This window comes from Hordeum vulgare, chromosome 7H (genome assembly GCF_904849725.1).
Source record: "Hordeum vulgare subsp. vulgare chromosome 7H, MorexV3_pseudomolecules_assembly, whole genome shotgun sequence".
NCBI lineage: Eukaryota > Viridiplantae > Streptophyta > Magnoliopsida > Poales > Poaceae > Hordeum > Hordeum vulgare.
The window spans coordinates 307,973,964-307,988,690 of record NC_058524.1 but is presented as its reverse complement, the minus strand read 5'-3'; the positions used below and the strand labels follow the sequence as shown (position 1 = coordinate 307,988,690).

The following is a 14,727-nucleotide window of genomic DNA, read 5'->3' as shown; positions in this document are numbered from 1 at the left end:
AGATGCACGCCGGCTAGAAATCCAGATCGCCATGGAGTCGCCAGTGTAGGAGGTGGGAGGAGGGAGTCGCCTTCTCGGAGTAATTACCCTCCTATTTGCACAATTCAGGATCCTAGCATCTCTCGAGATATCAATACTTTGTCCATTACCAACCCGCCAGATATAACCATTTTTAAGCGAGTTTACTCCCGCCATTATACTTTGCCAAGTGAAAGAGGAGCCCTTTCTTAATTTTGCATTCATTAGATGTCTATCCGGGAAATATTTAGCTCTTAAAATAGATGCACATAAGGACTCGGGATAATCAATCAGGCGCATGCCTGTTTTGCTAGCAAAGCCAGATTGAAACAATGTATGTCTCTAAAACGCATACCACCTTGATTTTTTGGTACGCACATCTTCCACCATGCCATCCAATGCATTCTCTTCTTATTGTCCTCGTCACCCCACCAAAATTGCGACATCGCATCACTGATTCCTTTACAAATTTTTTAGGAATTTGAAAGACGGACATGGCATAAGCTGGGATAGCTTGTACAACAGATTTGAGCAATATTTCCTTTCCTCCCGCAGATAACAATTTTTCTTTCCATCCACTAATTTTCATAATAATTCAATCGATCAGGAACTGGAAACAATCACTTTTATCCATCCCCACATTCGCAGGCAAACCCAAGTATTTATCATTTAATGCTTCAGTCATAATATTGAGGATTGTACAAATTTGCACCTTGCCTTCCACCTTTGTATCAGAGCTAAAGAAAATACTAGATTTTTGAGGACTTACCCTTTGCCCTAAGTAGGCACAGTAAGAATTCAAGGCTGAATTTAAAGCCTCCACATTCATAGCATTTGCTTTCATAAGAATCAAGGAGTCATCTGCGAATAGAAGGTTTGAAATCGCTGGTGCATCTTTACTGACCTTTATTCCAGATGTTCTTCTATTTTCCTCTGTGTTTTCTAAGAGAGCAGTTAGTACCTCCGTACATAATAAAAATAGATAAGGAGAGAGGGAATCTCCTTGTCTCAGTCCTCTATTGGGTTTAAAACTCACTGTTTCTTCCGTATTAAAACAAACCCGGTATTCCACAGATGAAACACATTGTATAATCAGATTTACCCAGTTCTCTTAAAAACCAAGCTTGAGCATAATTTCCTTCAGAAAAGGCCACTCAACTCGATCATACGCATTGTACATGTCCAATTTTATAGCGCATAGACCCTCTCTACCATTCTTTTTTTCTTTATTTTATGGAAACATTCATACGCCACTAGAATATTGTCAGTAATCATATGTCCGGGCACAAACACACTTTGGGTCGTGCTAATAATTTCTGAAAGGATAACCTTCAATCGTGTTGCAATCATTTTTGAGATTACTTTATAAACCACATTGCACAGACTAATAGGTCTAAACTGAGTAACCTTTTCTGGAGCATTAACCTTTGGAATCATAACTATTGCAGTATCATTCCAACCATCAGGTATAGAGCAAGTGTTTACCGCCTGAAGTACCTCTTTTGTCAGGTCATCCCCTAACATAGACCAGAATCTTTTATAGAAAACAGCATGCAGACCATCTGGTCCTGGTGCTTTTAAATCTCCAATATCAAATAATGCCTTTCGTACATCCTCTTTTGTAAAAGGAGCTAGAAGATCATTATTTATTTCATCCGTCACTTTCTTTTTCACCAGAGATATGACCTCCGGGTCCGGTTGTACAACTTCTGATTTGAATAGGTTTGTAAAATACCTCAAAATATGATTTTTCATATCCGTATCTTGTACCCATACACCATTCTCATCCATATTTTTTTTAAATGATCTATCTTCTTCCTAGCCGTTGCCGCATCTCTACTAATAAAAGCATGAGAGGGCATATCCAAATCACAATCTCAGCCGTCTAATCACTTAATCAAGGGTCTAAAAACATCGTTAACGAAATTAGACAGTTTTCGTTAGCGCTAATCAATCCCTTTGCTCGCACGCTCCACATCTCGCGGTCAGCGCCTCCTCCCCCGCTTGCCTGCCTCCTCCAACCTCCCGCCACCGCGCCGCCGCGACTCCTCCCCCTCCCCCCGCTCGCCCGACTCCTCCCCCCGCCACCGCGCCTCCTCCCCCGCTCGCCCGCCTTCTCCCCCGCTCGCCGCGCCTCCTCCCCCTGCTCGCCGCGCTGCGCCTCCTCCCCCTCGCTCGCACGCTCAACGTCTCGCGCCTCCTCCCTCAACGGTCGCGCACCCACCCTCCCACACCCTTTCTACCTAAGTCGGCCCCTAAATCGAGATCGGTCAGGAGATGCACATGGCGCTCCTGACCACACTGTGCTTCCTGATCGGCGTCGTCGTCAATGTGTTCGCGGTTGCGCATCGGGTGAGGAGGTCGCCGCGTGATATTGCACTGAGGTCAGCGACGGGGGACGCTCGACGTCGTCCTCCTCCTGTGCGTCCATGCCGCTCACCACGGGTGGTACCGCGCGCACCCTCTCGGCCTCTGCCACTGCAAATCCCACTACTTGTATCGATCTCCATGGCTCATGGTTGTCAGTACTCTGTTTGCCTATAGGAGAGGTGTTGCTGGAGCTCTATGTAGCCTTCAATGCAATTGTTTGGCCAACGGCCGCGTATCTTCGTAAGAGGAGGAGAGAGGGAGGAGAACGAGAGGCCTGGCGGTGGCTGAGGAGGTGCTCGCCAGCGAACGTGCTTCGACGGCCGTCTGGCGCGCGATGTTGAATCGGGGCGCTAGAGTTTCCATCCCGCCGCTCCACGACAAAAGGTTGACGGGGAGAAGCAATCGGCCGGCGATGGCTCGGATTATTGTTATGCGGCAACCATGGCTCGGGAGCGGGGAGTGGCTGATTTATCTCCTCCCCATTCCCTCGCCCTTCAAAGGTTCAAGATTTGGCGTCCTCTTCTCCTAGAAGCCGAGAATAAGGGGCCGATCCAGAAAACCAAGCCTGATGGATTGATTCTTCGTGAAGATCCGCGCATACACAAGAAGCAGACACACATCTGGATGGATTTGTGTTTGAGAAGCACACGCACAGAAGGAAACTACAAGCCGCCTGTGAAGACAGCTTCAGCCTCGCCGCCAAGGACGGAATCACGGAAAGGTCTGCTTCATCCGAACCGACCGCGAGGAGCACGCTCATGTACACACATACATATACCAAGATTGATACTGAGGATGAATGTTTTGTAAGTAACCTCTTTGCCCTGCCCCCTCTTATATTTACAGAAAATTAAACTGTGGTACACATGCGAGAATTCTCTGCTTCCCTCTGCTATACACATGTGGTAATTCATTATCACTAATTAAGAATCAAGAGTCGCTACATTCTTGAATATTGAGACTGTGTTAGTTGGTTGAGGTTAAACTTGATAAATGCAATTTAATTTTGTATTCCATCTGACAATTCAGTTGTATTATTGATTTTGACAGTTTTCAGGAATTTTAAGCCGTCTTTTGATTTTAGCTTCGTCAATCATTCTAAATTATTTAATGTTAGTATGAGATACATGTGTTCCCAAGATTAACCGTGAGAAATGTGTAGCTGACCACTTGGGTATGTTTGATTTCATTACTAGATGCAGCGACAACCACCATTGTTCGTGATCTATTCAAAGATACATTATTAGCAGTGCAACATCTCTACTGATTCAATCAAATAGTTTGGTTCTTACTAATACTAATAACAGTGCACATGCAACGCACGTGTCCACAAACATGAAGTTCAAGTGACTATAAAAATTTGAAATCATATTATTCGATGACCGCCTTATTATCTCTAAAGAAAAGAGGGAAGGGGGAATACAAACCTACCAATTATCTTTTCTGGATGTCATGTGAAGTTCGAGCACAAGAAGTAGAAATCACAATTGTATCGGTACATGTTAGAAATCACAATTATATCCTGACCTGACGCTCGTCTCATTCACCACCACCGCTGCTGCTCCTGCTGGATTTATCACAAGATGATTTAGAGCATCTCTAGTAGAACCCTCAAACCCCCAAACCCTTAAAAATAACCGCTTTTTTACAGTTTTCGTCCGAAAAATGGCGTAGACTAGAACCCTTAAACCCTTAAACCCGTAAATATTTTTAGAGGTCCAACCCTCAAACTAGTTTTGAGCCTGTAGAAGTGAGGGTTGGGAGGAGAAACTCCTCCCAACCCGCACTCCACTTCCCACCTCGCGCGGGAGGTAGTTGGTTCCCGTCCGCGCGAGGAAGTTGCCTCGGCCGCCGCCGCCCCGCCTCCACCCGCGCTCCGGCCGCCGCCCCGCGCTCCCTCCGCGCCCCGGCCGCCGCGCCCCCGCGCCCGCCCAGGCCGCCGTCGCGCCCCGGCCGCCGTCGCGCCCGCCGCGCCCGCCCCGGCCGCAGTCGCACCCCGCCCGCCCAGGCCGCCGTCGCGCCCCGCCCGCCCCGGACGCCGTCGCGCCGCGCCCGCCCCCCGCGCCTGCCCCGGCCGCCGCGCCAGCCGCCCCTCCCCTTCCCTCTCCCTGCCGCAGAAGGAGCTCGTCGCGGCGGCGCCACAGCAGCAGCAGCGCGAGAGCTCCAGCAGCCGGCGCGCGCGGTCTTGACTATATTTCGATTTTGAGGGTTGGATTTGAGGGTTCTAGTCTTTGCCCCTGTTTTTCAGCCCTTAAAAGTGTCAAAAATATGCAATTCTCAACCCTTAAAACTGGTTTTTGTTTTAAGGGTTTGAGGGTTCTACTAGAGATGCTCTTAGATATGTCAGTACGTTACGAAGGCAGAGAGAATCAGGAACGCCAATGGATGGATGGATCAGACATCAGAGTATTGATCAGTTGATGAACCTGCTGCGATGGGGGAGGCCGACGATGCAGTAGGAGAGGTCGGACGACGACGCGACGGAGGGGTACGACGCCATGTCGATCTCCTCGGCCTTCTGAGGCGACGACGGCACCGAGGCCGACTCCTTCTTCCTCCTCCCCACGCCGCCTCCGCTCCGCGCCTCGCGGTCTCCGCGGGAGAGAGACAGGAGCCTCTCGAACGTGTCCACCAGGTACCTGAATCGGCCCTCGCCATGCTCCGGGACGCCGACCATGGCCTCCTCGAGGGCCGCGCTCTTCCACGAGGCCGGCTCCCCGCGCCGCTGTCCTTGCCCGTGATCCTCCTCGACGACATCGCAGGGCGACAGGAGCCTCGCTCTGACCTTCTTCTTGCAGACCGTGCGCGGGGCGGGGGCATCGGCGAGCGGAGCGGCGGCCGTGCGCGGGGCGAGCGGCGCAGGGGCGTCGGCGGCCGTGTGCAGGGCGACGAGATCGGCGAGCGGAGCAGCGACGGCCGTGCGCGGGGCGAGCGGGGTGGCGGCAACGGCAAGCGGAGCGGCGGCTACGATCGTGCGCGGGGAGAGCGGGGCCGGAGGGGGCTTGCGGGAGCAGTTCGCGACCGATCGGGGCAGTATGTTTTTGTTAACGACGAGGGAGTTTTCGTTAGCGACAAGGATTTCATTAACATGATAATTAAGTCCGTTGATCAAGTGATTAGACGGCTCAGATTGCTAGTAGGATCTGCCCTCTCATGCTTTTAATAGTACAGATGAAAAAAAATCATATCCTATGAATCAAATGACATCTCTTTCCTTATAGGATTTGAGATGCCATGCATCTCAGTTCCTATGGTTATATTATTATACAACCAAAGGAGGACGAATTGTGCAAATCAATATACACACATGTAACCAGCAAAGGAAATTACAGTATCTGATTACCAAATATTCAACCACAAAAATAGTAGTGTGTCCCCACGCGCAACTTAATTGTTTCAGTACTGCAAACAGAGCTCCTCAAATCTGGCCAAGCTGCAGAAAACATTATCTGTATGCTCATTTTGAGTAAAATGTAGTTGAATGAAAAAAGGGGAAAGTAGAAGCAAAACAATATATCACTTAACTAAATGGGGAAAAGATCATCATGGTCACTGACCTTTTAAGGAGAGGCTTTGGATTGTAAGGGAATAAATCTTTCTTATGAAGATCTTCCAATGTTCTCTTGAACGAAAGGAGGCATACTTTAGCACTCAGGAAAAGTGGTTCTTTCCTCTTACTTTCCTTGTAATGAGCGGAACCTAACTTGGTGCCTTCCATTGAGCTACCAGTGAAACTATTTATATTTTTGAAGATTCTTTGCCTTTTACAGTTGAGTTTTTGTATCTGCGCCTCGTAAACTGAGTCGTCAACAAAAGCATCCCAACACCTGGATACCAGTCGTAGGCACCTGAGAATAGAGACATAGATATCACAATGGGGAGCCTACACGTGTCTGTCATTTGACTGTATCAGAAAGAAAATGGAAGCTAGCTGACCGTAATAGATATTGGGCATAATGCACACCTACATCTTTAGCTATGAGATAATCAACAAGTACAAAGTGATCATCATAGTGTAGCTGCAAAATAAATATAACAAACTATTAACGACTCAAATGGTATATTATACAGTCAAACAGGAGAATGGATTTGGATGTTCTATAGAAAAGAAACGACTAATGGGTCAGCAAAGGCAGGAATCCTAAATAACACATTTGGTAAGTCTCTTACAAATTGCCGAACAATCCATATGCTTGAAAGATCTAATAAAAAATATATTTATTTGTACTTACGTGCAAATTGCAACACATTCCTACAGTCTGAAGTTACGGACTATCCGTAATTTACCAATGCCTACAGTCTCACACTCACTTGGAAAACCAATATGCTTAAGTTGGGTACGAGATAGTAACAAGAGATGATTTACCTCTAGCTATGGTAGCTGATGTACACTTACTCGGACCTATTATCTTGATTGTTATTAGAGCCCTAATGAATTACTGCCAATTTACTCTATGAAGTGCAGTAACCAGAATTCCTCGGCCAAAAAATCATTATAGGATGGCATCTCCTATCCTGTACTGCATAAACTACTGGAAGTTTGTTGCTACATCTTTGATAACACAACACCAAGAAACCATGACAGTATGAAGCTATTTGCACAATCAAATGAACAAGAACTGATTGTCATAATACTGCTTTGCAAAGATCAATAAGCATCTAGCAACTCTAACAGAATAAGACGTATAACATGTTGACTGACTCAGCAATGAAAGCCATTGATGAAAAATATAAACTGGGTCAAAAATGGTGGAGAACAGTTTGGCACCAATCAGTTCAGACGTCCATTTAGTTTCCATCTTATCTCTGCAAATTTGGACAGAAGGTCATAACTATATAAACATACCTACAGTCTGGATAACTTTCCATTATGAAATGTTGCATGGTATATCTTCTGCTTACATTGCCAACGAAATAAGTGGAGCATCCAAAAGCTGCAAGAGAATGATGAATAACATATCGTCCTGCAATATGAAGGAGCATATGCCCAATACTATAAAAATTGCTCAAACACAAGGAATACATGTTAACACTAAAAAACAAAGCATTAAGAAGATAAAGGCTTCAGCATTTGGCCTGAAGTACAATTTACATTGTACAAACGGGGACAAGAGAGGAGAGGAACTGTATGTGAAAAGAAAAACATTAGCAAATCTGAGGTATAATGAGCATGATATCTGACTGATGCTCAAGATGTACTCAACATAGAAAGCAACTCCCTAGCAATGTGAACTAATATAGATCCAAATACTCTACTGTAAAGAAACAAACTACCTGCAAAAGGTGACAACAATCACTTATGAAGACAAACAGAAGCAGAAATGCATGAGTATGAAGATAAAACCCAAATTATCTAGTACCTACAAGACATAATGAAAATCGACCAACTCAAACAGAAGCTCGTTTTGCCATTGAACAATGAACAAAGTTAACAAGCTTTCTGGTATTTAGAGCAGAAGCATACCTCCTCCATATATAACTGCAGAAAGCATAAAACAATGTCTGTTGATGATTTTGAGTCCAAAATCTCGTCTAAGCAACATCTCTGAAACCAAACCGAGATTTCTGATAAGCCAAAATAGTTGCAATTATCAGTGCAGCCTTGCCCTTTGTGATCGCTCTTACATGAACAATTCAGTCTACTATCATTTCCACTGCAAGCCAAGAATATCGAACAACTAAGAAACAAATACATAGCCTGTCTTTGTAAGTGTCGGGTAGATTTATCCTGAAGCTCGCCCAAACCTACACCACTCAACAAAAATGGGGATCCTTCTAAACAATTCTCCAGTTTAGTGCTATGTTGGAACATAGGTTCATGGAGTAGACTCTGAAAGTGGTGTCGAAGTAATTTCAGCAAACAAACAATATGTGAGCAGTTCTGTTGTATGTGAGGCTTAAGCCTTATCATTAACATCTGCATTGAGAAAGCAATGGCTGATGAGTACTTGGTTACAGATTGTTTCACTTCGTAACAAAAGATTGTTGGATGTATGAAAACTACCAATATTTTGTGCTTTGAATACTGAGAGAGACTTTTTGGGATATGCTGTTGCTCTTGTAAGTAAGATGCTAATCTAGGAATGACATCTGCAAGTTTCACAAATACATCTCGTCGGTCCATGTCTTCCATGTCACTTTGCTCAACTAAAGAGCACAAGAGCTGGAGGAGACTGCCTGACACAATTCCAAACTGTGCAGAATCTTTACTCAAACTATGTCGGTCATCCGTGACAAGGCTTACAACTTTCCCCGCATTGAATTGGTAACCAGGATCCCAATGTAACTTCTGAATATGATAAATGGACAGGCAAATGAATTCATCTTTCAGTTCAGAGTCATTGAGTTTCAGAAGCTTCAGAATAATGTGTAGTACTCGAAAGAGGTCAAAAGGGACCAAAACATAAGCAACTGAAATCCGAAGCAATACCTGATCCGATGCGCACCCTTGCTCCCAATCGTCCACCTTGTCGTGGTCCCATCATCGAATTGCCTTATTTACCTATAGTACAATTAATAACGAACGGAAAGTCTAAAAAATCATGGGAAGAACGGGAGAACGGAAAATGTAAAGCAGCAGTAAATAAAATTCTAAAATCCAAGCTAGAGGATTACCCGGGAGAGCACGAGGAGTACGCACCGCTCTTCCTCCCGCGAGAGCTGCGGCCGCCGCGTCGCCAGCGATTCGGGTTCCTGCAAAGGAGGGCAGACAACGAAAGCGGCGTGAGAGGCTAGCTGGGATGCCGCAGTTACCAGATACGAGTGCCCGGCGTTGCTTACGAAGAGTAAGCAGGGAAGTGCGGCAGGCTCGCCAGAGTGGGGGATCGGACAGCGCCGCGGTGGCGGGGACAGCGGGGCACGCTGACGGGTGCGAGCGGCGGAACTGGCGGGGATGGGCCGATCCGGCGGTGCGGGGGAGAGCGCCGAGCGGCGGCTGCGCGAGGCAGGGGCAGGGCCGAGCGGGCGAGCGAGCGATGCGGGCGGAGGCGAGCGGCGACGGGCCGGGCGGGAGATGTGGACGGGTGCTAGCGGCGGGGGCAACGGCGGTTGCGCGAGGCGGGGGCGGACCGAGCGGCCTCTTGGCCTCTCCCACTGCAAATCCCACTACTTGAATCGATCTCCATGGCTCATGGTTGTCAGTACTCTGTTTGCCTGCAGGAGAGGTGTTGCCGGAGCTCTATGTGGCCTTCAATGCAATTGTTTGGCCAACGGTCGCGTATCTTCATAAGAGGAGGAGAGAGGGTGGAGAACGAGAGGCCTGGCGGTGGCTGAGGAGGTGCTCGCCGGTGAACGTGCTTCGACGGCCGTCTGGCGCGCGCGGTTGAATCGGGGCGCTAGAGTTTCCATGCCGCCGCTCCACGGCAGAAGGTTGACGGGGAGAAGCAATCGTTCGGCGATGGCTCGGATTATTGTTATGCGGCAACCACGGCTCGGGAGCGGGCAGTGGCTGATTTATCTCCTCCCCATTCCCTCGCCCTTCAAAGGTTCAAGATTTGGCGTCCTCTTCTCCTAGACGCCGAGAATAAGGGGCCGATCCAGAAAACTAAGCCTGATGGATTGATTCTTCGTGAAGATCCACGCATACACAAGAAGCAGACACACATCTGGATGGATTTGTCTTTGAGAAGCACACGCACACATGGAAACTAGAAGCCGCCTGCGAAGACAGCTTCAGCCTCGCCGCCAAGGACGGAATCATGGAAAGGTCTGCTTCATCCGAACCGACCGCGAGGACCACGCTCATGTACACACATACATATACCAAGATTGATACTGAGGATGAATGTTTTGTAAGTAACCTCTTTGCCCTGCCCCCTCTTATATTTACAGAAAATTCAAGTGTGGTACACATGTGAGAATGCTCTGCTTCCCTCTGTTATACACATGTGGTAATTCATTATCACTAATTAAGAATCAAAAGCCACTACATTCTTGAATATTGAGACTGTGTTAGTTGGTTGAGGTTAAACTAGATAAATGCAATTTAATTTTGTATTCCATCTGACAATTCAGTTGTATTATTGATTTTGACAGTTTTCAGGAATTTTAAGCCGTATTTTGATTTTAGCTTCGTCAACCATTCTGAATTATTTAATGTTAGTATGAGATACATGTGTTCCCAAGATTAACCATGAGAAATGTGTAGCTGACCACTTGGGTATGTTTGATTTCATTACTAGATGCAGCGACAACCACCATTGTTCGTGATCTATTCAAAGATACATTATTAGCAGTGCAACATCTCTACTGATTCAATCAAATAGTTTGGTTCTTACTAATATTTAAGCCAGCTTCATTTTTAGCCTGCTCGGTTTTTGGGTGCATGTCTTTAATAGAACAAGAAATTGATTTTAGGTGCTAAAATAAACATTGAAGGCTACTTCTTCATGGCAACTATTTGTAGAAAGCAATCCCGGTGGAGATCCCGACTATCGATGTGAAGCCAGGGTGGAAGAAGGACATGGAGATCACCTTCCTAAAAGGAAGGATCTGATTTTTCCGATACAGTTATGTGTTTCAAAAATTTATTGGGATGCTATTTTTATATTAACTCTATCGTCTATGAAGTTATATTTACAGATATTTCATTTTTCGCATAAGAAGACGCACCTTTTTTTGTTTTAAAATATTTTCTGGAGTAATTTTTTTGATTAAACTGCATGATGTTTCATGTGTGTGAATTGCATTTTAGCTAAAAAATAGATAACAAGGTGGAGAGGATATGAATGGTTGTGACTTCAAGAGTCGTACGGGGAGCCGACTTGATGAGATTGAGGGGAAGTTTTTTGAGGAAAGGGTCACCCTTGAAGCCAAGTACCAGAAGCTGTATGAACCATTGTACGCTAAGGTACGCTTACTCCGTGTTTATAATGTTTCAGGTGAATATATGAAAAGATATAACTTCTGTCCATTTCCTTGTGTGCAAATTGTTCCATTGTTTTGCATGGTTTCAGAGGTACAACATTGTAAATGGAGTTGTGGAGGTTGATGGCGTTGCTCAAGAACCTACGAGTGAAAATGCTGTAGAGGGGGGAGATTCAGATTATGAAATCAAAGTTTGCACTGCCTCTTAGAGATCACCATTCTGATGTTTTGTTAACCTTTTTTCAGCTAAAGGAATACCAGATTTCTGGCTCACTGCTTTGAAATGAAATGAAGTGCTGAGTGAGGAGGTAATTCATAGCGTGATGTATTTGTAGGTGTTCTTAGCTCCTCCCTTAATACATTTCTAACTATGTACTTGCTTAATTCTAGATCCAAGAGCGTGATGAGCCTATTTTGAAATATCTAAAGGATATGAAGTGGTCTAGAATTGATGACCCTAAGGGTTTCAATCTTGAGTTTTTCTTTCATGCAAATCCTTTCCTCAAGAACTCTGTCCAAACAAAAACCTATCATATGTTTGATGAAGATGACCCGATTTTGGAGAAAGCAATCAAGTTAGTATTTCTTTACCTATTAGTTGTTGTTTCGTGTATAGGATTCTCATGTTCTATTGTAATTGATGATTGTATGTGCATTGGTTATTAGACTAACACATCATGTGTGCTGGAGGACTGAAATTGAGTGGTATCCTGGAAAAAATGTGACACAGAAGATTCTAAAGAAGAAACCCAAGAAAGGTTCAAAGAACACAAAGCCTATTACTAAAATTGAAGAGTAAGAGAGCTTCTTCAACTTTTTTAGCCCCCCACAAGTACTTGACAGATTATGTGTTTTGTTTAGAGGAATTTCTTTTGTACTTGACAGATTAGGAGCTGCTGTTAGGTTCCACTGAATCAGTTTTTAGCCCTTGTTTCGTAAGATGATGAGGACATTGATGAAGATGTCGTATGTTCAAGATTCATTGCTTATTTCACAGAGAGCAAACTATGCATTCTTCACAATTCATATTAAACTTTTTCATTCAATCTGTGATGTAGGCTGATGAACTTGAGGGTCGAATGGAGCATGATTATGACATTGGGTAAGTGTTGTTCATGTTCCGATGCATGTTTTTTAATGGGAACAAGAGACCATTGCCCTGCATATAATGCCATGTCTACACATCGAGCTGTGTATTTGGGTCTGGCACAAGGCCCATATTGCTGATTTTGTGTTGCTGTTGAAATTTAACTTTTAGGTCTACAATAAGGAATAAGATCATCCCTCATGCTATTTCTTGGTTTACCGGCGAGGCTGTGCAAGCTGAGGATTTTGATGATATGGAAGATGGTGATGAGGATGACGATGATGAAGAAGATGACAAGGATGAGGACAAGCACGAAGATGAGGATGAAGACGAGGAAGAGCTAAGCAAGCCAACGAAGAAGGTAATCTTATCTTGCAGCCATAGAAGCACCTATTTCTGCTCTCTGCAACATTACTCTGTTCAACTGACCTTGCGAATACATTTCTTTTGTATTTGACTGGGAAGGTGGCTGGCAAACCGAAGGTACAAACTCTACACTCATTTGAGAAATTGGTTATTTGCTTTCTATGTGCTGCTTGGGGAAACATGTGTGTCCCCTGTTTTTGGATCTGCCTTTGTACTTGACAGATTATGTGTTTTGTTTAGAGGAATTTCTTTTGTACTTGACAGATTAGGAGCTGCTGTTAGGTTCCACTGAATCAGTTTTTAGCCCTTGTTTCGTATATTTTGTAGAGGTTAGAGGAGTAATTAGTATTCTATGTTTCTCTAACGAGTGTGTGTCTGGATGAATACATATTGATATAGTAGATGAGCAATTACCATCTGGATGTGCACAAAATGTTCTCCGTTTTTAGCGAGTACATGTGGATGTGCATAAAGTGTTTTTTTAACGAGTATATGCGATACATAGAAAATGTATATGGTGGTTTCCATTTTGGAGTACCTGGCCAGTACATGGAGCTTATTTAATTTCCCATTATTATAGCTTTATCCGTATTGCTTGACAGATCATGAGCTGGTGCTATGTTCCACCAGATCGAATTTTTACTCATATTTCTTAGGCTCTGCAGAGGGTAGAGGGGTAATTAGCATTCTTTATTTTTCTAATGAGTGTATGTGAATTCATTCAGAGAGCAGAGGAACAGTTACCATTCTCTTTGTGTCTTAGTAAGTATATGCCGATGAACATCAAGTGTTCTCTGTTTTGCAATGGGTCATATGTTGATGCATAGAAAATGTATATGATGATTTCCATTCCGGCTTACATGGGTAGTACATGGAGCTCATTTAGTTTGTCCGAACAGTAATACTTATTCACAGATTTTCTTGCCTCAGAATTTATTAATCCAGTTATGGTATGGTTGCCTATTACTCCAGATGATTTTATATTAGCTACAGAGGACACGTATGTTGTGTTTCCTTTGCCTAGAGAGCACACTAAAATAATGTTTGTATCGATATCATTAACCGAAACATCATGATTCCATTTTTGATCAATCAATGGATCTGACTAATGTAGATATATTGTAAGAGATATTATTCACGTGCCATTGGTGCATGCTTTAATTGTCAACCACGGGCCCGGCGCCGAATCTGGCAAACACGGGTGCCACACCTCCAGCGATTAGGTAACTGATTCTACCTATCAATTGCATTTGCCATCTTGATTCATTCCAGTTTTGCGTCGCTCCGCTAACCCTAACATTGCAATCGTGTCTGTTTCGGGCCGGCGTGCATGAAGGGACTCCATCTGACTAGATGTCCAGAACACGGATGAGAAAAGTTCATCCTTAATGATAGAAGTCCGACCAAGAACTGTCAGTGTAATGAAGGATTTTTTGTTATTTTTGTGGTACTGGATTTTATACAAAATGACATGGATGGGCCAAAAATCAAGGGTATGTTATATAGCCCTTGTTCATACTTGGAACTCCAATCTGATGGATTCTGCTTGCTATTACGAAAGATAACGATACTATTCTTTATTGTATTACAGACTATCAAGACATTGGTGATTATATTAAACCAACATAGTTAGATTTCTTAGTTATGCTGAAGATTAGAAATCATGTCATGGTTCCTTGCCTGCTTATTTTGCACTATAATTGTTTTTTGACAATATGATGTGATCACACATCATTACAAGATTCTTTAATACTACCTTTGTAGAACTCTGGTCTAGGAGTATTCAGCCAACCGTGCTTTCAAACCAATAGAAAATGTGAGAGATAATATGTTGCTCGATACTGGTGAGGATAGTGCACTATTTTGCTTGATATTGAAGCATCAGATCTTGTTCTATGCAACTAAGACTATTTCTTGCCCCTAAAGCCGTGAAACTCAACGGATACATATGTGCTAGACTTTGATGAGAAGTTAATTTGTATATGGTAATTCTACCTTATAGGAATACCTACATTATTCCT

At 44.2% G+C, this 14,727-nt stretch overlaps 1 protein-coding gene and 1 pseudogene across 1 annotated transcript; one reads left to right on the top strand and one right to left on the bottom strand.

Annotated features, from left to right (window-relative positions):
- Positions 1 to 5,580: 5,580 nt before the first annotated feature.
- Positions 5,581 to 10,132, bottom strand: LOC123408802. Its single transcript, XM_045101847.1, has 9 exons — positions 9,991 to 10,132; positions 9,149 to 9,480; positions 9,004 to 9,081; positions 7,853 to 8,854; positions 7,291 to 7,352; positions 7,109 to 7,194; positions 6,325 to 6,421; positions 5,946 to 6,236; positions 5,581 to 5,821 (listed from the first exon to the last, which is right to left on the bottom strand). The coding sequence occupies exons 1-9, from the start codon at positions 10,130 to 10,132 to the stop codon at positions 5,785 to 5,787; spliced, it is 2,127 nt and encodes a 708-aa protein (XP_044957782.1). The 3' UTR covers positions 5,581 to 5,784.
- Positions 10,133 to 11,008: 876 nt separating this feature from the next.
- Positions 11,009 to 12,998, top strand: LOC123408801 (annotated as a pseudogene).
- The last annotated feature ends 1,729 nt before the right edge of the window (positions 12,999 to 14,727 follow it).